The sequence below is a fragment of the Leptonychotes weddellii genome, chromosome 14 (assembly GCF_054177405.1).
Source record: "Leptonychotes weddellii isolate Sample4059 chromosome 14, ASM5417740v2, whole genome shotgun sequence".
Classification (NCBI taxonomy): domain Eukaryota; kingdom Metazoa; phylum Chordata; class Mammalia; order Carnivora; family Phocidae; genus Leptonychotes; species Leptonychotes weddellii.
In genome coordinates, this window is record NC_138382.1 from 33,738,348 (window position 1) to 33,761,256 (window position 22,909).

Below are 22,909 nucleotides of genomic sequence, written 5' to 3' on the forward strand. Positions count from 1 at the left end.
GTTCCATCCACGCTGTTGCAAATGGCAAGATCTCATTCCTTTTGATGGCTGCATAATATTCCATTGTATATATATACCACATCTTCTTTATCCATTCATCTGTCGATGGACATCTTGGCTCTTTCCACAGTTTGGCTATTGTGTGGATTATGTAATTATGAATAAGATGTCTTGTAAATTCACAGATGGTGATTTCAGCAGAAATACTATGGTCAGGGAAGGAAAATCTATACCCAGAGTTAGTGTCTACTGTAGTAAGAATGAAACATTGCTCCTTCCATGATGGAAGTGACTTAGTATAATCAACTTGCCACCAGGCCCTAGAGATGGTGTCATATCATGGGTTCACTGTCTTTGCTATTGATAGATTTTGCATACAACAGGGGTTGTAATCCTATCAGTCGTGGTGAATGGATGTCTGTGTTGCTGAGCCCATGTATTCCCTCCATCCTTGCTGCCATGACCCTTTTGTTGTAAGGAAAACAAAGGTGGTAAGGACAAAGGTGGCTGGGAAGAGATGCTAGCTAATAGCCACAGAATGCCTCATCTTGTCCTCCTGATTATTCAGATCCTCTTCTACTGATTGTTCTGGGCACAGTGCCCATTTGGAGAGGTCTGTCCACACACTCTTGCCCATATCACCTTGCTACCGATTTTCCAGTTGTGTTCTTTTCGAGTCCCTGACCATTTTTGTTAAATGTTAGCTCCTACCCACACATTGGTGTACATTTGTACTTTTGGTCATTTCTCATTCCAGGTGAAATGACAGGTCCATTCCTTGTCTGACTACTGGCAGGATTTCACTTCATCGCTGTCCTTCAGGGCCACCCTTCAGTGGGGTTATAGTGCTGCAACTGTTTACTTTTAATTAGAGTCAGCATATACAGAACCTTCTATATACTGAGCCCATTTCTTCCATTAGTCAGCAGGTCATAGGGAACCTTCCATGGATTCAGGTTGTGGATTAAGAGGGGAGGCAATATAACAGGCATAGGGCCCATTCGAATCTGGACTATTTGCTCATGTAACTTAATTATGCCTTCAGGATTTGTTTGAATCCAGTTTTGTATAGACCACTTTCACTTGATGATAGAGTGCTGTTGTGCATGCCCAAATTTATGGATTGGTGGATCAGACAGTAATGATTTTATGATGGGCAATTCAGGTCTCGTGGTAAATTGGTGGCCATGAATGTATTATCTGCTGAGGACCAGTAGCAAGTGTAAAGCTTGATTCTCAAGAGGAGAAGAGTTATCTGTAGAGGATGACTTGCTTTGTTCTGATACCCTAAAAGTTTACACTGTGATTCTATGAGGACCTGCCAAACTTGACCTGCGGGAGCTTGAGCCGTCAGAATGCTGTCATCAACTTGGTAGAGAGCTAAGTAGAACTTGTGAGGTCTTTTGGAATGGAAAGCTGATCAAGATTTCTATAGACTAGATTCTGCTGGAGTTGATATAGCTCTGAGGTAAAGCTATGAAGGTATATTGCTGGCCCTGACTGTTGAAGGAAATTGTTTTGGTAGTTTTTACTAAAAAGATGGAAGAAATAGCTTCATTCCAATTGCTGGGAAATGTATTGACCTGTTCCAACAATGGAACGACATCTTCAACTGCAGCTGCAATTGGAATCACATGTAATTATGCTTACAGTAATTCACTGTCATTCCCTAAGATTCATCTGTATCCTGCACAAGCTAGGTAGATGAGATGAATGCTGATGTGGTTGGAATCACCACCCCTGTATCTTTTAAGCCCTTCCCAATGGCACTGATCTCTGCAGTCTCTCCAGAAAGGTGGCATTACTTTTGACTTACTATTTTGGTAGGTAAAATTTTAGTGACTTCCACTTGCTTTTTCTCTATTTGGTTTTCCTCTGTCAATCCTCCACTCCATGGGTCAGGTAACCAGTATGGATAGGGTGCCAGTTTCTGCATTTGTCTTTTCTTAGTTCTGCATTCCAAACCAGGGAAATATGGTGGGTTCAGGTACCTACTGGGCCCACTGGTGGTAGAAACTTAGCCAAAACTCAGTCAATCTCCTGATTTCTGTAAGCTCCCACCTTAACTAGTGAACCACAATAGCATGTTAGTTCTGTAGGAATTAGTATCAGCTCAGATCCAGTGCCCAGCTATCCCAGTGATTAACCCCTTTCTCCAGTGCATAGTCACCTTGGTAAATGGTTGCACGTTTCTTTGAGGAAGGTGAGGAGGAAGATTTACAGTATGATCTTCTGGCAGTATGTTAGGGTTTCCAAAGGGAACTCCTCCTCTTTATTCAAGAGATACTGGGTCTGTGAACTAGCTCAAGTCTGATAATTGATTGAGAGCCAAGACTCTTTTTTTTTTTTAAAGATTTTATTTATTTGACAGAGAGAGATACAGTGAGAGAGGGAACACAAGCAGGGGGAGTGGGAGAGGGAGAAGCAGGCTTCCCGCTGAGCAGGGAGCCCGATGTGGGGCTCGATCCCAGGACCCTGGGATCATGACCTGAGCCGAAGGCAGACGCTTAACAACTGAGCCACCCAGGCGCCCCAACCAAGACTCTTTTCTGTGTTGATTTAAGTTCTACCTCTGGTAATGAGACCTACGGTTTTTCTACTTATACAAATCAGATAACATTTAGGTAGAGTGCCTATCTATTTTAGTCCTATGAACACCATGATCAGTTAGCCAACACCAGTGATCTCTGTGGGTAAAACCATTTTGTTTACTGCTTTGATTTCGTTATGATGACCATGTCCATTTTGTTTCTGGAAGTTAAGTACTGCCACTTGGCCTTTGTCACCCAGATCCCATCATCCTCACTGAATTCAGGGAACCCAGCTTGATAGCTGTTATCTCTGCTCACAAAGCTTATTGAGCCACACAGAGCTAGCTCACCAAGGATGCTGGGGCTCCCCTCACCAATACATTTCTCAAACATTGGTAAAGAAAGTGTTTTCTTGTTTTTTTTTTTACTTTCCCTGGAGACATAGTTAGGGGGTGGGTGAGCAAGACTTACATAATAAATACTCTCCATATGTTAGAAAAGTTAGAAGTCATTTTCCTTAAAAACTCCAGAATGGGTACCTGTGTTTACAAGATAAGGAAGATGTTTGTTTATGATCTCAGTGAGTAAAACAAATTAATATACAGAATGTAGTCTCAGTTTGAAAAGCATAACTGCCAACAAAATGTTTATATTTAATTCTTTTGGAGTGAAAAGGGAATTTTCTTGGTCATCAATGTATTAAATGTTTAGATTTTCTTAGGTGAAGATAAAACCCATTTGAATGTTATCTTCTGTGTCTTACTATGTGATTAAAAATCCACATTAAACAACATGTTTTTTTTTCCTATTCTGAGGTTGAACATGACTACCCATGTTCTATATGTATGTATATATACATATATACACACATACATACACATATGTATTCTTTTTTTTTAAAAGATTTTTATTTATTTATTGAGAGAGAGAGAATGATAGAGAGGGAGCATGAGAGGGAGGAGGTCAGAGGGAGAAGCAGACTCCCTGCTGAGCAGGGAGCCCAATGCGGGACTCAATCCTGGGACTCCAGGATCATGACCTGAGCCAAAGGCAGTCGCTTAACCAACTGAGCCACCCAGGCACCCCACACATGTGTATTCTTAAAAAAAAATCTCAGTCTTTTGTCTTCTGTTGTCTCTCCATTCTTTCTTTCTTTCTTTTTTTTTTTTTTAAGATTTTGTTTATTCATTTGAGACACAGAGATACAGAGAGAGAGAGAGAGCATGAGCAGGGGGAGAGGTAGAGGGAGAGGGAGAAGCAGGCTCCCTGCTGAGCCAGGAGCCCGATGTGGGGCTCAATCCCAGGCCCCTGGGATCAGGACTTGAGCCGAAGGCAGATGCTTAACCATCTGAGCCATCCAGGCGCCCCTCTTTTTTTTTTTTTTAAAGATTTTATTTATTTATTTATTTGAGAGAGAGAGAGAGAGAGATCACTAGCAGGAGGGAAGGGTAGAGGGAGAAGCAGACTCCCTACAGGGAGCCCGATGCCGGGCTCGATCCCAGGACCCCAGGATCATGACCTGAACCAAAGGCAGATGCTTAACTGACTGAGCCACCCAGGCGCCCTCTCCATTATTTCTTAATAATTCTCCCCTTTTGGGGTCTTGCAGGAAACTGAAGTAGATAAGAGAATGTTTGAAAAGGTTGAAGAGATAGACTTAACCTTATTCATCACAACTTACTGTTTCTACTGTGGAACTATAGGTTAATGAAAACCAGCTTGAGAAACAGTGGTTTATTTGGGTCATATGAAAATATTTAGTTTTTGAGCTTGTTTAAAAGAAAACATTTAAATCGAGGGCTTGGAACCATTTCTCCTACCTCCCTCTCTGCCGTGGGCTACTCATTCAAAAAAAGATTTGCCTTTATGTAATCGTTCTAGGTAAGTATATACCTAAGAAACATAGAAATTGAGTGTTCTATATTAGCATAGCCGTTTCTAATCTACCATGAGATCATGAAAGAAAGATATACCCTTGACGAGAGATTGATTAGTCCCAAACAGGATGGAAAATTCATTCTTCCCCAAAAACCTTCTCTGGTCAGAAGCATTGCCAGTTGAGGTTGGCCTTTTTAGCCAAATAATTATACCACAATCTGAGTAGAATTGTTAATCAGAATCAGATTCAGGTCATTTGCTTCAAATCACAAAAGATAATAATGCTTAAATTGTCTGAAAAATAAAATCATGATACATACCAGAAGAGAATATCACTATAAATAATAAAACATTCACTGGTTATGATATGGATACACATACATATATTTTTATATTTAATGTGTTATGATGTCACGTACAAATACAAAATAAAATGTGAAAATTCTCAAAAACAAAAACAAAGGGGCGCCTGGTGGCTCAGTCGTTAAGTGTCTGCCTTCGGCTCAGGTCATGATCCCAGGGTCCTAAGATCGAGCCCCACATTGGGCTCCCTCCTTGGTGGGAGGCCTGCTTCTCCCTCCCCCACTCCCCCTGCTTGTGTTCCTCCTCTCGCTCTCTCTCTGTCAAATAAATAAATAAAATCTTAAAAAACAAAAACAAAAACACAAAAAAAGATTTGCCAAGGCAAACCCAGAGTTGAAATGTACTTAATATTAAAAGTGAGTGAGAGAGATTGAAACAGGTAGCAGTGATGGGGAAGTATAGGTTGGCCTCCAGGTACTGAAACATTTAAGTATAGGGAAAGTTGGAAGGTTTTGAGTTGGTATTTTGAAATATAAAGTGTTCTAACACATTCTGTTCTTCATTTGGACTTCGACCTTTGAAAAGCCATTTATGACCACTTTTCAAATTATTTTCATTGCTTTTCATCTGTGAATTTTTAGAGCTTTCTTTGAGATCATTAATAGGTTATTGTTTCTTGTAATATTCAGGGGTTAGGATATTTTAGATTAAATCAAATTATCAATAAGGTCCTGAGTCCTAGTGACCCTTTCTTCTTATTTATAAGCATTTTTCCATGTTTCCATTTATAAGAATTTTTATAATGGATGTGGATAAGACTTAAAGCGTACTTTGTACTTCAACTAAACTTTATTGTATAAACATTTTCAAGCAAAGAAACTTTATTTTATGTAGAATATAATAATATGCATGGGTCAGTAAGGACAGGGCATTTTGTCCCCTTACCCTTTAACACTCATATTAAAATGGTTTTATTCTTCTGAATTTCTAAGAGGAAGCTTTCTCCCTTATTGTAAAAGCCAGCAGATTTCCCGAGTGTCCTTGGATGATTTATTCATGGCCTACTTGTGTAGTAGCAAAAGAAAAGAATTATACATTACATTTTTTTTTATCTTGTGCAAGAGCAATTTAAAAAAAATATATTTGGTAAGACCTTTAATAAAATTTTTAATGAGGTGTCTTTCTAACTCATAGTAATTACAAAGAGTACTGTCTCCTCCATTATCATGGCTCAGAGCAGTGTCTTTTTTTTTTTTTTCTTTTTGCCTAGCTGGGATATGTGTTGCTTCCATATTACTTCTGGTTTTTTGGTTAAATATTCTTCTTCTGTTTAAGAAAATCTGAGGTGAACCCACACTTAAGATAGTGTTTAAATTATACCTGGATGAGTATAGTAAATTTATTAGTAACATTTTGTCCAAGATTAAAACACTAAATATCACCAATATTCTGAGATAAAATTAGTCTATCATTAACCAAAATTTTTCCTTCCTTCCTGCCTTCCTTTCTTTCGTTTTTTCCTTTATTATTGCCTTCTTCCCTATCCTCCCAAAGTTCTAGCAGTTGAATACATGAAGAATGGATAAATGATCTCATGTAATTATTTGTTTACTATCGTTCCTCTTTTTTTTTTTAAGATTTTATTTATTTATTTTAGAGATAGAACAAAAGCATGTGCAAGGTGGGGGTGGGGGGAGAGCAGAGGGAGAGGGACAAGCAGACCCTGCGCTGAGGCTCGATCCCATGACCTAGAGATCATGACCTGAGCCGAAATCATGGACACCCAACTGACTGAGCCACCCAGGTGCCCCTCTTTCCTCCTCTTTTTAGACTGTAAATTCTCTGAGGACAGAGACTACACCAATCTTATTCACCTCTATGCCTTGGATTAGTACGTAGTAGGAATTCAGTAAAGTATTTGAATGAATGAGTCAATGAATAATAAAACATATATTATGAATGCTTCTTTTTGAAATCATCCTTGTTAAAAATATGTTTCGTGTCTATTGAAATAGATTGTAAAATATGCTGGGGAGAAATTATAATAGGAAAAGAGAAATATTTTTAATAGCATATTTTAACATTTGCTACTTGTTTTTTTTTTTTTTAATGCACAGATATCTATATTACATGTACATACTGGGCATGGAAAATATATTTCTCTAGGAAACATACATACAGAGGCACTTTTATTTGTATGGGAAAGCAACCTTCCGGGAAAAGGTTACACAGAGCATGGATAAACACCACTTGTAAAGATTCATTTACATAAACGGTACACTTGCATATATATCCTACACAGGGAATATACAGTCCTCATCGATTTTGCTACTTGTTTTTTAACAGTAAAAGAGAAGTACAGTGAAAAATGAATTTAAAGTGGTTTTTAAAACTAAACTTTTGATGATTTTGGATTAATCTTTTGAACTACATTTGACCATGTGACCTTGATTAGCTCAACTAACTTATGGCCCAACTAAATTAAAATAGTTTGAGGGCATAATATGGAAATACTCATATTTTTATAATAAGTATCAGTTTTAAGGGTTTTAATTGAAACATGATGTGGGCCTGTGTAGATAATAGCATTTTTATTATTTATTTCAAATTGTAACTTGAGAATTTTAAGGATTGAAGAATATTTCCAAGCATAACAGAAAATTATGTGCTCTTGGGTTCAGAAATTATTATTTAAGCAAAATAGGCCTGACTGTTCAGAAACACAAGGACCAAAGTAAGTGTATGTAACTTCCCAAAACAATGTTAGTATATAGACTGTTCATTTAATTGTTGGATAACAGGTGTGTACAAATTCTTCAGTTATTTAGGAGATGGGGGAAAAAAAAAGAGCTCACTACTAACTACAGTATGGGCCTAGGTAAGGTAGGAAGTAGCCATAAATTTGAACTTGATACATTATGAACTTAATTTGATCACTTGTTTAGAAAGGCTATTAATACTTGGCTATACAGCAGTATACTTTGGAGAATAAGACTCTACTCAATGTTTCATAACATGTTTTCAGCTCTATCCAATTGTAATATCTCTGTTACTGTTTGCTTAGCTTTTGTCTCTTTGTGACTTTAGGATATATTTTCATCTTACATTTTTCTTTAGGCATCCACAAGGACAAAGATAAACCTCCCAGCTTCTCTGTTGTCCTTGAGACTTTGAGGCGTACCTTGACAGATTACCAGAACAAGCTGGAAGATGCATCTAATGAGGTAACACTTGCACTGTTTGGCTCCACACTTAGAGCCTTCAGCCTGCAGCACTTGGTTCCGTGCTTGTTACAAAGGTCAGAAAGATTGGGAATGTTGAATTGACAGCTTCACAGATACAAAAAATAATAAATTGTCTGTCACTGTTCTTTCTTTAAGTGTGGCCTAAAGTCGTGTCTCACTTACGTTTTTGTAACTCTAAAGTCATCCTATTATTGTCAAAGTTACGAGGACTCTTGTCACTTCTTGGCCTTCAAAATTTATCTACTTTAATCAAAAAATGACACAAGTCATCTAAGTTAATATGTATTCTATCTAAATGTTCACATGTTTTTAGGAAATTAGGAATAGGTAGTGGAAATTTAGGTTTTGTCAAGATTTTAGGTTAAGATTTCTACAAATTATGGAAGTCTTAACAAAACGAGAGAGGTTAGTTCTCATTCTCTAAAGGACTGTTGTTAGAAGTTTTCAAAAACAAATATCTGTTTGATGTAGCTTGGTAGTTTTTGGTTTGCTGATTAAAAAGCTCTTGCTTCTATTTTTCATCTCATTTGTATTGTTTAATGTGTGGGTTGATAATTTTCTTGGGTATTAAAATATTTTATGGATTTATGCTTTAAAAATTGAAGAGTTTGTTTAGTTGGCTCTTGTCAAACTAGAGAATATGAAATAATTACATGAAATACAATTAGCAAAACAACCAACAGATTGTTCAAACCAAAGACAAGCCACATAGCATAGAATTTAGTGTCTATCCTTTTGTTTATTTGTTTCTTTCAAATAATACAAGGCCACGGAATCATTGTATTTCACATTTCAGAAGAGGTTTATTTTACTTTAGTTTACCACGGTCAACAAAGAAGGAAAAGTGAGTCTTCTTAATACTCTCTGTATTGTTCAAAAGGCAAAAAGAAAGTGACCATTGAAATAATTAAATTTCTATAAAGAACAAATATTGCTAAGTCTTTCCTAGTGAGACAAGGCAACCTGTATTGTTAGCAGTTTATGAAACTCTTCTGAGGCCTAGGTCTGGAAGCTGCAGGGTAACTAGGAACATATTACCCACAGCGAATTGTTATTTGGGAGGATGAATGTCACATGATCCTTAGCACAGTTGAAAAGTCGACTCAGCAGGCTTTGGCTTAGTAATGTGCTTTGTTGTGAACCAGTGCCAGAGCCAGCAGTGGGGAGACCAAGGGGGTGGCTGCAAAGAAAGCAAAAAGAGCAGACTGACAGAAAGAAGAATGAACTGTCAAAGAAAATAAATCACAAGCGGAGCAGGACCAACTGATGACCTGCCACAAGCCTTCCCAGTAGGACTGCATGTGACCGACCCTGAAGTTGTCATATGGAGTGAGAGACCACCGAATACCCTCATGATGTATAGAAAGAACAGTCTTCTGCTCTGCGCTTTTTTTCTTTCCTTATAGATGCCAGTGCTTTTGGAGTTTTGGTCCAGTAGGATTTTAAGAATAAAGTTGTATTTGTTTACAATAAGAATGAAATCCTTTATCCAGCCATCTAGTAAAAACACAGTAACATCACTGACATTTTAAGCTTGAATGCTTTTTCTTTTTAGACATGTGGACTTGTGACCGAAATGACATAGTTAGCCAAAAGAAAGACTTTTTCAAGACTCTTAATCACTATTGGAACATTGGTGTTTAAGTAATTGCCTAAAAAACATTTAAAGATTAGCTTTTGAATTACTCACCCTTGAAAAACATAAAAAAAGTAACTTACATTTTCTTTTATCAGCTAAACAGCATGAATGATGCTAAGGAAAAGGCATCGAGTGAACTTGATTCTACCAAACAGAAGATAGAATCTCACACTAAAAATATAAAGGTATTATGACTTAGAATAACTTTTTCCTTTTGTATTAAGAAACAAATATGATTATCTAGGGAATACTTTAAAGTGGAGATACCTGAAAATGTATCTCCCTATTTTTTATTAAGTATATTTGGATACAATTTTGATTTTTTTTATTGTTGATCAAAGTAACAAGAATGTATTTTTCATTAAAAAAAATAAAACTTGGTTGGAACTTATTTTGGTTAAAGGAAAGATGTATTTCCCAGATCTAATTATAATACCATAGATTCAAAAAATGATTTAAGATTTAATGCCCAGCCTCAGATACGTATTCAACATATTTTATTTACATAAGCACATCAGTATTTGGAGTCAGTTTTCATCATTTTAGGGTGGAGCAATTGTTTTTAGAGCATCATGCCTAGTAATGGGCTGAGACTGCACCTGGCTAAGGTCCAAGACAAGAGTTTATTTTATTTTCTGCACTGGTTTTATGTACTACATCTTTGCAAAATGATACCGAGGCAAGTCTCCGAGTTGGAAATTTTGTGTGTTGGTTCGTGTTGAGTTTGTCATGGACATACTTCAGTAGAATTTGTTAATAAGGTTGAAGAAGAAATAGTTCAGAATTTTTGTCACACACTTGAGATTTCTATTAGTATTTGGAGTCATTGGGAAGTAAATGTTCTTATATTAAATGTAAAATATTTCATTTGAAAATGTTATTTACATGTTATGAAAAATTATTTTGAGCTACCAAGCTTTTTTTTTTTTTTTTTTTTTTAATAATGAATTGAAAGGAAAACTCCTTTTCAAAGAGCTTTTAGGAATCAGGTATCTTATGAACATTTTATGTTTCAGTGTTAAAACTTAACAGTTTTTTCTAACTTTTGAGCTAAAATGGTATAGTTAGAAAATTGATTCAATAAATTACTGTAATGTTTAGCATTGTAGCCAAATGCTTGTGCTTGTGATTCTTTTATGGTAAAGCTTTGGAGGTCTTCATTATGTATTTTGTGTTTGTATCCTCCATCCCTTTATTGGCCGGCCTTCATGCAGTCTCTTTATTTTGCATCTCTGACAGGACCTTCAGGAAAAACTGGCCGATGTCAGTAGAGAGTTAAGTCATTTACGCACTAAATGTGCAGACAGAGAGGCTCTCATAAGCACGTTGAAAGTGGAACTACAGAATGTGCTGCACTGTTGGGAGAAAGAAAAGGCTCGAGCAGCGCAATCGGAGAGTGAACTGCAGAAGCTTGCCCAGGCTTTCCAGAAGGATACCGAGGTATTACCTGAGACAGGACGCCTGGCAGGAAAGGCCTTCACTAATCTCAGTTTTCTAAATTTACATACATCAAGTGGCTGTTTTTACTCTGATTTGTTCTGAGCCGACTCTTTTTGAAATATTCATGCCAGCCGCACAATCGGTCACTCCATTACTCTTGTGTCATCCTATTTTGGAGAGAAGTAATGGAGTTTAACCCCTCTGTCGCTTCTGTGGCTTCATCTGTCTATTTAGAACATCATATCCCAAGCACTGAGGCTCCTAAAACAGTCCTTTCAAAGTTTGCCTATTTGCCAGTGACAAAATTATTTTTTATTTCAGTAGTTTAGTAGCTGAACATGGTGGAAAGAATATGTTTTTCGTAATCAGAAAGAACTGGACTTGGCTTGTGGTGCTCCTGTTTACAAACTGTGAATATGGACGAGGCACGCAGCTTAGTCTGTCCACATCTTTGTTTCTTATTTGCAAAACAGGAATAACATCTCCTTTAATAGACAGTCTCCTTACTCTTTATAATTGTAGGATATTAACCAAAATTTAGGAGAAGACAAGTCCCACAATATTGAAACTTTATTTAGATGCTCTTGAGAGTTGCCTATCCATTTTTATTTATAAATGAGTTCTTAAAATATTATGACAAAACTTTTCTATTCTGTATGAGCCTGTGTGAATGGAATTGTTATCTTATATATTCTTTTACCCATGGGATATAGAGCTAGTTTAGCTAGTGTGGAACCAGTTTATCTGAGTCGTCCTGCATATTGAGTTCATTACTCCAACAAATATGAACATGAATGCCAAGAGAGTAAAAAGGAAACATTCTTTCCACTCTTCTTACAGTCTGGGATTTAAATTGTGTCCACATGAAGGGGCTGGAATTGTTCTACACATCAGATAATGATTAAAGGAAAGGAAACTAGAAGCCTGCCTGTATTGTAAAGTCAGCATGTCTACAGCATTGTGGTTGGGTTCAACATGTGTGAATTGATTTTGGATCTTGAGATTCTCTTTTCACGCCAAATGGATGATTATCATGCATGGTTTATCACAGCCCAAGCAAAAAGGACATAATGGCGACACAATGAATTATCCTTTAGGATGAACTTGATCACTTGGCAAAATGTGGAGGGCGAAGACTTTTAGTGCCTGAATATTACATTTGGTTAGTTATATTTAATAAGATTTGTGAACATCTCAACCCAGTTGAAAATGTAAAAGACATCTTTAATTGCTTAGCAAAGAAAAAGGCATAACGTATTTATGAGGATTCTTCTGATATCCTAACTCAAGTTTGTGGTTGTAACTACATATTAAAATTTTTTGGTTTTAACTTGTTATATTTGGGAAAAGGTAAGGTAGCATATAGAGAGAATTAGATATATGTACATAAATACATAAATGTACATTCATATATGTACATAAATATATGAAAAATTCGCCACAATTTATAGTTATACAACCTTTACATATACCATATACAGTTTTTCTTATCTAGAAGATTAGCATTTCTATTTTTTCCCTCTCGAATTTTCTCCTTTAAAAGTTTTCTCTCAAATATTAAAAAAATTTGAAGGAGCTTATTTTATCTACAAAAGATATCCTTTTGCAGTTTTACACTGACCTCGTCTTGAGTTCCACTCTTGGGCACTTTATAGATGAAACACCTTATAAAGAGAGCCATTTGGCATTTCAGTAAATAAACTCTTTCTGTGTGTTCAAGATGGGATCAGCTTTTTACTGAATTCTATGGCATAGTGTTTCTGGGTTGTTAAACAGTGGATGGCTTAGTTACTACAATGGCAACATAATTTTAGAAAACTTCTTATTACATATTTCTAATTGGACAGTTTCAAAAATATGTCTTGGGCAACTGTGTCCATTTCTTTTTGCCTGTTACTTTGTAATATTTAAGCACCTCTAAATGCCCAGTGTGCCAAATACTATATGAACTTACAGGGAAAATGAATGAGCCCCTCTTCCATATCTTTCATATCACTGTCTGCTTTGCCTAAGGGGCTGGGGATAGATTTCCTATAAGTGGTAAGCAAACTGGAGTCCCTGGAGGAGGAAGAAAGCTGAGTAATTGTGTACATGTAAAGCACAGATATTGGTGTAACTTTGTCTTTAACAGAGTTGAGTAACACTCTTCTCTCTATATTGGTTTTCTGACTTAGAATAACATCTGTTTTGGCGAATGTAAATATGAAATTATAGAATTACTGTCCTGACATCAGGACAAAAGTCAAAAGGGCTTAGAGACAATTAGTGCAGATAAGTCATGTCAGAGCTGAGAAAGGTGATGCCTGAACAGGCACTTAGGTCATCCTCGGAGGAGCAGAGCTGGGGTCAGAACCCTGGTCTTCTGGCTTCTAGACTGCAGATTTTGGTTTTGAATACCAAGTTTAAGCAATTCCAAGTTTTTATCTGGTGCTTTTGAATGTAAAAAAAAGTCACCCAAGATGGCAGTATAAAAAAAGTCACCCAAGATGACACTTGGGTATTTTAATTCCTTTCCAAGTTTTTGAAACAAATCCTTCGCCACACATAGCATGTGTTTTCCTTCTTACAGTGTTGATATACTGGAATTAATTTCTTTTTTTTTTCTCACAGGAGAAGCTAACCTTTCTTCATACCTTGTATCAGCACTTGATAGCAGGCTGTGTGCTCATGAAACAACCAGAAGGCATGCTGGATAAATTCTCTTGGACCGAGCTTTGTGCAGTCTTGCAGGAGAATGTTGATGCCCTGATCGCAGACCTCACCAGGGCTAATGAGAAGGTAACTGTCCTCGGGCACCAGATACCTCTATTAAATTCAGTGACATTTGTCCACATCACAGTATCATTAAGAGGGGCTGACATTCATCTTATTTCAAAAAGAATTTGGATGTTAATAATTCAATACCATTAATTATGGCTTGTCTACAACTCAGTTTGATGCCATTGCTGTGGGCATGTAAATGTGACTGAAGTCTGTATGAAGTCTCTAAGCTCCACACGCTCTGTGCAGGACATGCTAATACTACTAGCCAGTATTAGCCACAGGGACCTAATTAAAAGAAAATAATCTTACTGATGAAGCAATTCAAAGAACTTAGTCATTTACATTAATAAACCAACTCTTTATGTAGCATAAAATAGAAACAAGACACAGTTATTCAAAAACATGATCTTAAAATTTTTGCCCAGGAAATAATGAGGTGTTACTTTAAAAGCACTTAAAAATTTAAAATTATGTTAATGGTATTTCTTGAATTATAACCAACTGTGTATTAACGGACCCCATTCAGTGCTGTAGCGTGTTCAAAGTATACATGGTAGCAGAAAACAGTGGACTTCACCAGCCCAGGAATTCAGTCTTTCAAAAAAAACAAAAAACACAAAAACAACAAGCCCGCTTTTGGTTATGGAAGACTTAAATGGCTTAGCAGACCAACCTATTCCACCATTAAAGATACTGATTCTCATCCTGGGTCTACTGAACTGGTCAGGACTGTATTACGTGGTCTGGTTTCCAGATCTTAGTTGCCATGGCATTTGGTCTTATGCGACATGAAGAAAAAAATTGTTACTTAAGTTTTTTTTTTCCCCCCTCCAATCTGTTGAACTAATGAAATAGCATCTTGGCCCAATTTTACAGTGAGAACATTTTACCTTGGTTTGATTGGCAAACACAACCTTAGGCACTGAGAAGTAGGACTGAGGAAATGAGGGAGTAAATCGTGAGAAGCACAGATGCTGTTCCTGATTGTGAATGTGTGTATAATGGGTTTGAAAATTACTGATAATTAAAATGAGTACATGTTTGAACCCTCTGAGATGGTATTATGTTTTAATAGTTTTAAAACATCATTAATTGTCATACACGTTAGATGATGATTTTCTTTCCAGTGTTTTGAACGTGAAATAAAAAATGGTTGTAACTTTCTGTTTTATTCTATGTAAAATGTAGATTTATAAATCTCACTGAAATACTTTATTTCCCATTGAGATATGTGAATAGCTTGAGCTTTGGTTCTAGAAGTAAAAAGAGGGCACGTTCTGCATGGAGCACTGGGTGTTATGCACAAACAGTGAATCATGGAACACTACATCTAAAACTAATGATGTAATGTATGGTGATTAACATAACAAAAAAATTAGAAGTACAAATATTCTTAATTTTCTCAGTACAGTTGATTATATAATGAGTAACTTTATTAGAAAGAGAAAAATGATTTGTGATCTAAGCACACATACATACAAATGACACCATTTTCTCCTAAAATATGATAATTTGTCCTACCATTTTCTGTTTCTTAGTTTTTTTGTTTTCATTTTAACTTAAAACTTTTATGTGAACTTAAGGAACGAAACATAGTAGATGTATGGCATTTGGGGAGGTGCTACAAAGACATGTTTTGTGAGCATATCTCATTCTCTGTTGCGTATCCCCATTTAGATAAGTCACCTGGAGTATATCTGTAAAAACAAGTCTGATACGATGAGAGAACTTCAGCAGACCCAGGAAGACACCTTTAACAAAGTGGCCGAGCAGATCAAAGCCCAGGAGAGCTGCTGGCACAAACAAAAGAAGGAACTGGAGCTGCAGTACTCTGAGCTCCTCTTGGAGGTGCAGAGGAGGGCACAGGTACGCTGCTTCTGCAAAGAGCTTTAGCAATAGGGTGCTCAGTCTTGTGCTATTTCGAGTGTTTTCTTTTAGTACCAAGGCCAAATCAGTTTAGAACTCTTTGAGAACCACACAGAACTTGTTAGGCACACATACATATGATCATGCAAACACACACACATACTCACAAATGGGTGTGTGTGCGCGCTCGTGCATGGGTGTGTGTGCGCACGCATGCGTGTGCCTGCATGTGTATTAAGGATTGTCTTGTACTTAAGTTGGAAAGTAGATAGGTTTCTGGTTAAGACATGCTAGACTGCACTGATTAATTAAATGCTAAAATTGTATTTCCTTTATTTATTTTTAAAACAAAAGGTTAAGAGATTTGGTAAAATGTTATCAGTTTTAGTGTAGATACTCTTTTATCCAGTTTATTCCAATTGTAGGGGTTCGTGTGTGAACCATCATTTTAATTCATTTGGGGTTGAAATTTGTTATACCTCCTAACATTGTATAAGAACTAGAGTTATAGTTGTAGACCCCATAGCAAAATAATTTACTGTAGGATGTATCATGTCTTCTATGTTGGATTCGATTGAGAACAGAAGTTATGAGTAGTTAACCTGGCTGTATTTTTTCCTATACAAATTATTGTCCTCATAATTTATATTGTTAACTGTCATCCCTGCCCAATCAGGAATAACTTAATGATAGTGTACACTTTCTTTTGGTATTGACTTTAATAATAGTTCATGTGTTCCCAAGATAAGATACTTAGGAACCTGACTCAGTATTTAACCTCTTTATTTGGTCCATACATATATTGGTTCATACTTATATTGGCAAGTTTAATTAAAAGAAAGAAATCATATTATTTTTGTTTGTCAATAAACAGTTTCAGATTGCTTAAAATAACACCATTCTGCTTTCCCAAACATAAGGGCCCTATGTGAACTTATGCCTTCCTCTGTGAATTTGAATGAATTAATACTGTCTAAAAGTAGCCATGTGTTTGGTGTTGTACGGTGCTGTGTGATATGGTTTGCATTTTCTTTTTTTTTTTTTTTTAAAGATTTTATTTATTTATTTGAGACAGAATGAGAGAGAGAGAGAGCACATGAGAGGGGGGAGGGTCAGAGGGAGAAGCAGGCTCCCCGCTGAGCAGGGAGCCCGATGCGGGACTCGATCCAGGGACTCCAGGATCATGACCTGAGCCGAAGGCAGTCGCTCAACCAACTAAGCCACCCAGGCGCCCGGTTTGCATTTTCTACTACTGAGTAAAAGACCTAAACAATTTATTACAGTTTCTTTAGAGGTAGCATTGACATACAGTGAAGTGAACAGATCTTAAGTGTACAGCTTGATGTTTTGATCAATGCAAAGACCCATGTAACCATATCCCACTTAAAACTTAAAGTATTTCATTACCCCAGAAACTTCTTCTGTGCCCTCTTCCAGTTTCCATTCCATAGGCAACCAGTGTTCCGATCCTATCATCATAGATTAGTTTCACTTGCTCTTGAGTTTCCCCTCAATGGAATCATTCAGTATGGAGTATTTGGTGGTTGGCTTATTTCACTCAAAATATTTTTTGGTACTCACCCATGTTGTTGTGTGTGTCAGTAATTCATTCTTTTTTATGGTCAAGTAGTATTCTATTTTATAATTACACCGCAATTTTATAGATTGTGAGTTGATGGATATTTCAGTTGTTTCCAGTTTTTCACTATTGTAAATAAAATTGCAACAAATATTATTGTAGAAGTGTTTTGTTGACATATGGTTTTCATTTCTCTGGGTTAAGAGTTCAATTGCTAGATCACAGGATAGGTGTATGTTTGTAAAAAAAAAGTATCAAAGTTTTTTCCAAAATGGTTGTATCATTTTCAATATATGAAAGTTTCTATTGTTCTTCATCCTCTGCAACATTTGGTATTGTCAGTCTTTAAAATTTTAGCCATTCTAGTTGTTTTAAAAAGGTATTTCAGGGGCGCCTGGGTGGCTCAGTCATTAAGCGTCTGCCTTCGGCTCAGGTCATGATCCCAGGGGTTCTGGGATCGAGCCCCGCATTGGGCTCCCTGATCAGCAGGAAGCCTGCTTCTCCCTCTCCCACTCCCCCTGCTTGTGTTCCTGCTCTCACTATTTCTCTCTCTGTCAAATAAATAAATAAAATCTTAAAAAAAATAAAATAAAAAGGTATTTCCTTGTGGTTTTAATTCATATTTTCTTGGTGATTAATAATGTTTAGCGGTTTTCATGTTCTTACTGGTCATTCTTATATCTTCTTTTGTGAAATATCTCTTCAGTTATTTGCCCATTAAAAAGTTGGGATTGTTTGTGTTTTTATTATTGATTTGTAAGAGTTCTTTAGATATTCTGGATATAAATAATTCTTTTGATGATCACAAGTTTTAAGATTTTGATGAAGTCCAACCTATAAATCCTTTTGAGTATTTATTTTTATGTGGTAAGCAATGTGTGTATACTCCAAAGTTGTGCAGATAATCTCCTATTGTTTCTGCTAGAAGTTTTATTTATTTATTTATTTATTTATTCATTTATTTATTTTTAAAAGATTTTATTTATTTATTTGACAGAGAGAGAGAGAGCTAGAGAGGGAACACAAGCAAGGGGAGTGGGAGAGGGAGAAGCAGGCTTCCCGTGGAGCAGGGAGCCCGATGCGGGGCTGGATCCCAGGACCCTGGGACCATGACCTGAGCCGAAGGCAGACGCTTAACGACTGAGCCACCCAGGCGCCCCATCTGCTAGAAGTTTTAAAGTTTTAGCTTTTATGACAAGGTCTATGATCCATCTCAAATTAATTTTTATATTTGATGTTAGGTAGAAGCTGAGGTTCATTTTCCCCCTGTATTTATTTATTTTTCCCACATCACTGTTCATAACTTTACTTTCCTCATTGAATGGCCTTGGTCCTTTTGTGAAGACAAAACAAAACAAAAACACCTGACCATATATAAGAACCACAGGTTTGTTGGGTATACCTAAAGTTTTGCCTTTTCCAGGATGTCATATAAATGGAGTCATACAGTACGTAGCCTTTTGGGTCTGACTTTTTTTCACTTAGCTAAATATGTTTGGAAATTATTCATGTTGTTGCATATATCAGTAGTTCATTCCTTTTTACTGCTGAGTTATATTCCATTGTATGACTGTACCACTGTTCGTTTATACTTGCTGATGGGCCTTTGAGTTGTTTTTATTTTCTAGCAGTTATGACTAAAGAACCTGTTGTGGATAGGTTTTTGTGTGATCATAAGTTTTCGTTTCTCTTGGGTAAATACTTAGAGGATTGTGATTTCTGGGTTATATGGTAAGTACATATTTATATGTTATATAAATGGTTATATGATGAAAACTATGAAATCGTTTTCCCCAGTGGCTGTACCATTTTGAGTTCCCACTAGCAATGTGAGGGAGTTCTAATTGCTCTGCATCTGTGCCAGCATGTGGTTTCATAATTTTTTTTCCTTTTTAGATAGTCTAGTAGGCAAGGAGTGGTTGTGGTTTTAATTTCCATTTTCCCTAATGAATAATAATGTTGAATGTTTTTTTCATATGCTTTTTGCCATCTGTATATATTCTTGGGTAAATTATCTGTTCATATCTTTTGCCCACTTTTTAATTGGATTGCTTGTTTTCTTGTAGCTGAATTTTGAGAGTTGTTTATATATTCTGAATAGAAGCCATTTGTCAGGTGATTTGCAAATATTTTCTCCCATTCACTTAAAAGTACTTTTGCAGAACAAATGTTAGGGGTCCAATTTTATTGTTGTGCATGTATTCTTCTGGTTTTCCCAGCACCGTTTGAAGAGAATATCTTTTACCCATTAGGTGTTCTTGGCTCTCTTGTCCAATATTAGTTGACTGTATATACCGGGATTTAATTCTGGGCTCTTTATTCTGTTTCATTGGTCTCTGTGTCTATTTTTGTGCTAGTATCATACTGTTTTTATGACTATGGCTTGCTGATGTTATGATCCTATATATAGAAAACTTTAAAGAGCCAATCAAAAAACTGTTGGGATTAATCAATGATTTCAGTAAAGTGGAAGGTTAAAAGAATCAACTAACAGAAATCATGAAATATTGGAAAAAGAAGTAAAGAAAACTATCCCATTCACAAAAATCATAAAATACTTAGGAATAAATTTTACCAAAGAAGTGAAAGGTCTCTACAATGAAAACTGTTAAGACTTTGCTCAAAGAAATTGAAGACACAAACAAATGGAATGACATCCTGTGTTCACGGATTGGAAGATTTTACATATTGTTAAAATGGCTGTACCACCCAAAAGCCATCTACAGATTCAATGCTTTCTCCATCAAAATACCAAAGGCGTTCTTCATAGAAGTAGAAGAAACAACCCTTAAATTTGTATGGAATCACAAAAGACCGCATTAGCCAAAGCAGTCCTGAGAAAAAAAGAACAAAACCAGAGGTATCACACTTCTGATTTTAAACTTTCCTATCCGTGTTATCACTTTTACTGTTCTTTTTCTTCCTTTTCCTTTTTAAAAATTTAATTCAATTAATTAACATATAATGTATTATTAGTTTCAGAGGTAGAGTTCAGTGATTCATCAGTCTTATATAATACCAGTGCTCATTACATCACATGCCCTCCTTAATGTCTATCACCCAGTTACCCTATTCCCCCACCCCCCTCTCCTCAGCAACCCTCAGTTTGTTTCCTATGATTAAGAGTCTCTTATGGTTTGTCTCCGTCTCTGATTTCTTCGTTTTATTTTTTCCTCTCTTCCCCTATGATCCTTTGTTTTGTTTCTTAAATTCCACATGAGTGAAATCATATGATAATTCTTTCTCTGATTGACTTACTTTGCTTAGCATAATACCCTCCAGTTCTATCCACATTGTTGCAAATAGCAAGATTTCATTTTTTTGATGGCTGAGTAGTATTCCATTGTGTGTGTGTGTGTGTGTGTATACACATACATCTTCTTTATCCATTCATCTGTCAGTGGACATCTGGGCTCTTTCCATAGTTTGGCTATTGTGGACGTTGCTGCTATAAACATTGGGGTGCAGGTGCCCCTTCAGATCACTACATTTGTATCTTTGGAGTACATATCTAGTAGTGCAATTGCTGGGTTGTAGGGTATCTCTGTTTTCAACATTTTGAGGAACCTCCATACTGTTTTCCAGAGTGGTTGCACCAGCTTGCATTCTCACCAACGGTGTAAGAGGGTTCCCCTTTCTCTGCGTCCTCACCAAATTCTTTTGTTTCCTGAGTTGTTAATTTTAGCCATTCTGATTGGTGTGAGTTGGTATCTCATTGTGGTTTTGATTTGTATTTCCCTGATGCCAAGTAATGTTGAACATTTTTTCATGTGTCTGTTGGCCATTTGTATGTCTTCCTTAGAGAAATGTCTATTCATGTCTTCTGCCAGTTTCTTGACTGGATTATTTATTCTTTGGGTATTGAGTTTGATAAGTTCTTGATAGATTTTGGATACTAGCCCTTTATCTGATTAGACATTTGCAAGTATCTTCTCCCATTCTGTCGGTTGTCTTTTGGTCAACTGTTTCCTTTGCTGAGCAAAAGCTTTTTACCTTGATGAAGTCCCAATCGTTCATTTTTGCCTCTGTTTCCCTTGCCTTTGGAGATGTGTCTAGCCAGAAGTTGCTGTGGCCAAGGTTGAAGAGGTTGCTGCCTGTGTTCTCCTCTAGGATTTTGATGGATTCCTGTCTCACATTTAGGTCTTTCATCCATTTTGAGTCTATTTTAGTGTATGGTGTAAGGAAATGGTCCAGTTTCACTTTTCTGCATGTGGCTGTCCAATTTTCTCAACACCATTTGTTGAAGAGACTTTTTTCTGTTGGATATTCTTTCCTGCTTTGTCAAAGATTAGTTGACCATAGAGTTGAGGGTCCATTTCTGGGCTCTCTATTCTGTTCCTTTGATCTATGTGTCTGTTTTTGTGCCAGTACCATGCTGTCTTGATGATGACAGCTTTGTAATAGAGCTGGAAGTCCGGAATTGTGATGCCGCCAGCTTTGGTTTCCTTTTTCAACATTCCTCTGGCTATTCGGGGTCTTTTCTGGTTCCATACAAATTTTAGGATTATTTATTCCAGCTCTGTGAAAAGAGTTGATGGTATTTTGATAGGATTGCATTGAATCTGTAGATTGCTTTAGGTAGCATAGATATTTTCACAATATTTGTTCTTCTAATCCATGAACATGTGTCTTCCTCAGTTTCTTTCATGAGTGTTCTATAGGTTTCTGAGTACCGATCCTTTCCCTCTTTGGTTAGGTTTATTCCTAGCTATCTTATGGTTTTTGGTGCAATTGTAAATGGGATTGACTCCTTAATTTCTCTTTCTTCTGTCTCATTGTTAGTGTATGGAAATGCAATTGATCTCTGTGCATTGATTTTATATCCTGTCACTTTGCTGAATTCCTGTATGAGTTCTAGCAATTTTGGGGTGGAGTCTTTTGGGTTTTCCACATAGAGTATCATGTCATCTGGGAAGGGTGAGAGTTTGACTTCTTCTTTGCCGATGTGGATGCCTTTGATTTCTTTTTGTTGTCTGATTGCTAAGGCTAGGACTTCTAGTGCTATGTTGAACAACAGTGGTGAGAGTGGACATCCCTGCCATGATCCTAATCTTAGGGGAAAAGCTCTCAGTTTTTCCCCATTGAGAATGATATTCGCTGTGGACTTTTCGTAGATGGCTTTTATGATATTGAGGTATGTTCCTTGTTCCTTCCCTACACTGTGAAGAGTTTTGATCAAGAAAGGATGCTGTAGTTTGTCAAATGCTTTTTCTGCATCTATTGAGAGGATCATATGGTTCTTGTCCTTTCTTCTATTAATATAGGGTATCACATTAATTGATTTTTGGATGTTGAACCACCCTTGCAGCCCAGGATCCCACTTGGTCATGGTAAATAATCCTTTTAATGTACTGTTGGATGCTATTGACTAGTATCTTGAGAATTTTTGCATTCATGTTCATCAGGGATATTGGTGTATATAGCAATTTCCTTGCTAGTTATCGGTCTGTTCATGTTTTTTATTTCTTCCTGTTTCAGCTTTGGTAGTTTATACATCTCTAGGAATGCATCCATTTCTTCCAGATTGCCTAATTTGTTGGCATATAGTTGCTCATAATATGTTCTTATAATTGCATTTCTTCGGTGTTGGTTGTGATATCTCCTCTTTCATTTCATGATTTTATTTATTTGGGTTTTTTCTTTTCTGTTTGGTAAGACTGGCTAG

General features: G+C 36.6%; 1 protein-coding gene across 6 annotated transcripts in view; it reads left to right on the plus strand.

Annotated features, from left to right (window-relative positions):
• Positions 1 to 22,909, plus strand: part of CCDC171 (coiled-coil domain containing 171) — a 299,195-nt gene that overhangs the window by 113,654 nt on the left and 162,632 nt on the right. For all 6 annotated transcript variants that reach the window (XM_081804103.1, XM_081804102.1, XM_081804104.1 and 3 more), the window contains 5 exons: positions 7,830 to 7,936; positions 9,692 to 9,781; positions 10,836 to 11,036; positions 13,647 to 13,814; positions 15,477 to 15,665. In XM_081804103.1, coding sequence (XP_081660229.1) covers positions 7,830 to 7,936; positions 9,692 to 9,781; positions 10,836 to 11,036; positions 13,647 to 13,814; positions 15,477 to 15,665 — 755 coding nt within the window. The remainder of the gene's footprint in view (positions 1 to 7,829; positions 7,937 to 9,691; positions 9,782 to 10,835; positions 11,037 to 13,646; positions 13,815 to 15,476; positions 15,666 to 22,909) is intronic.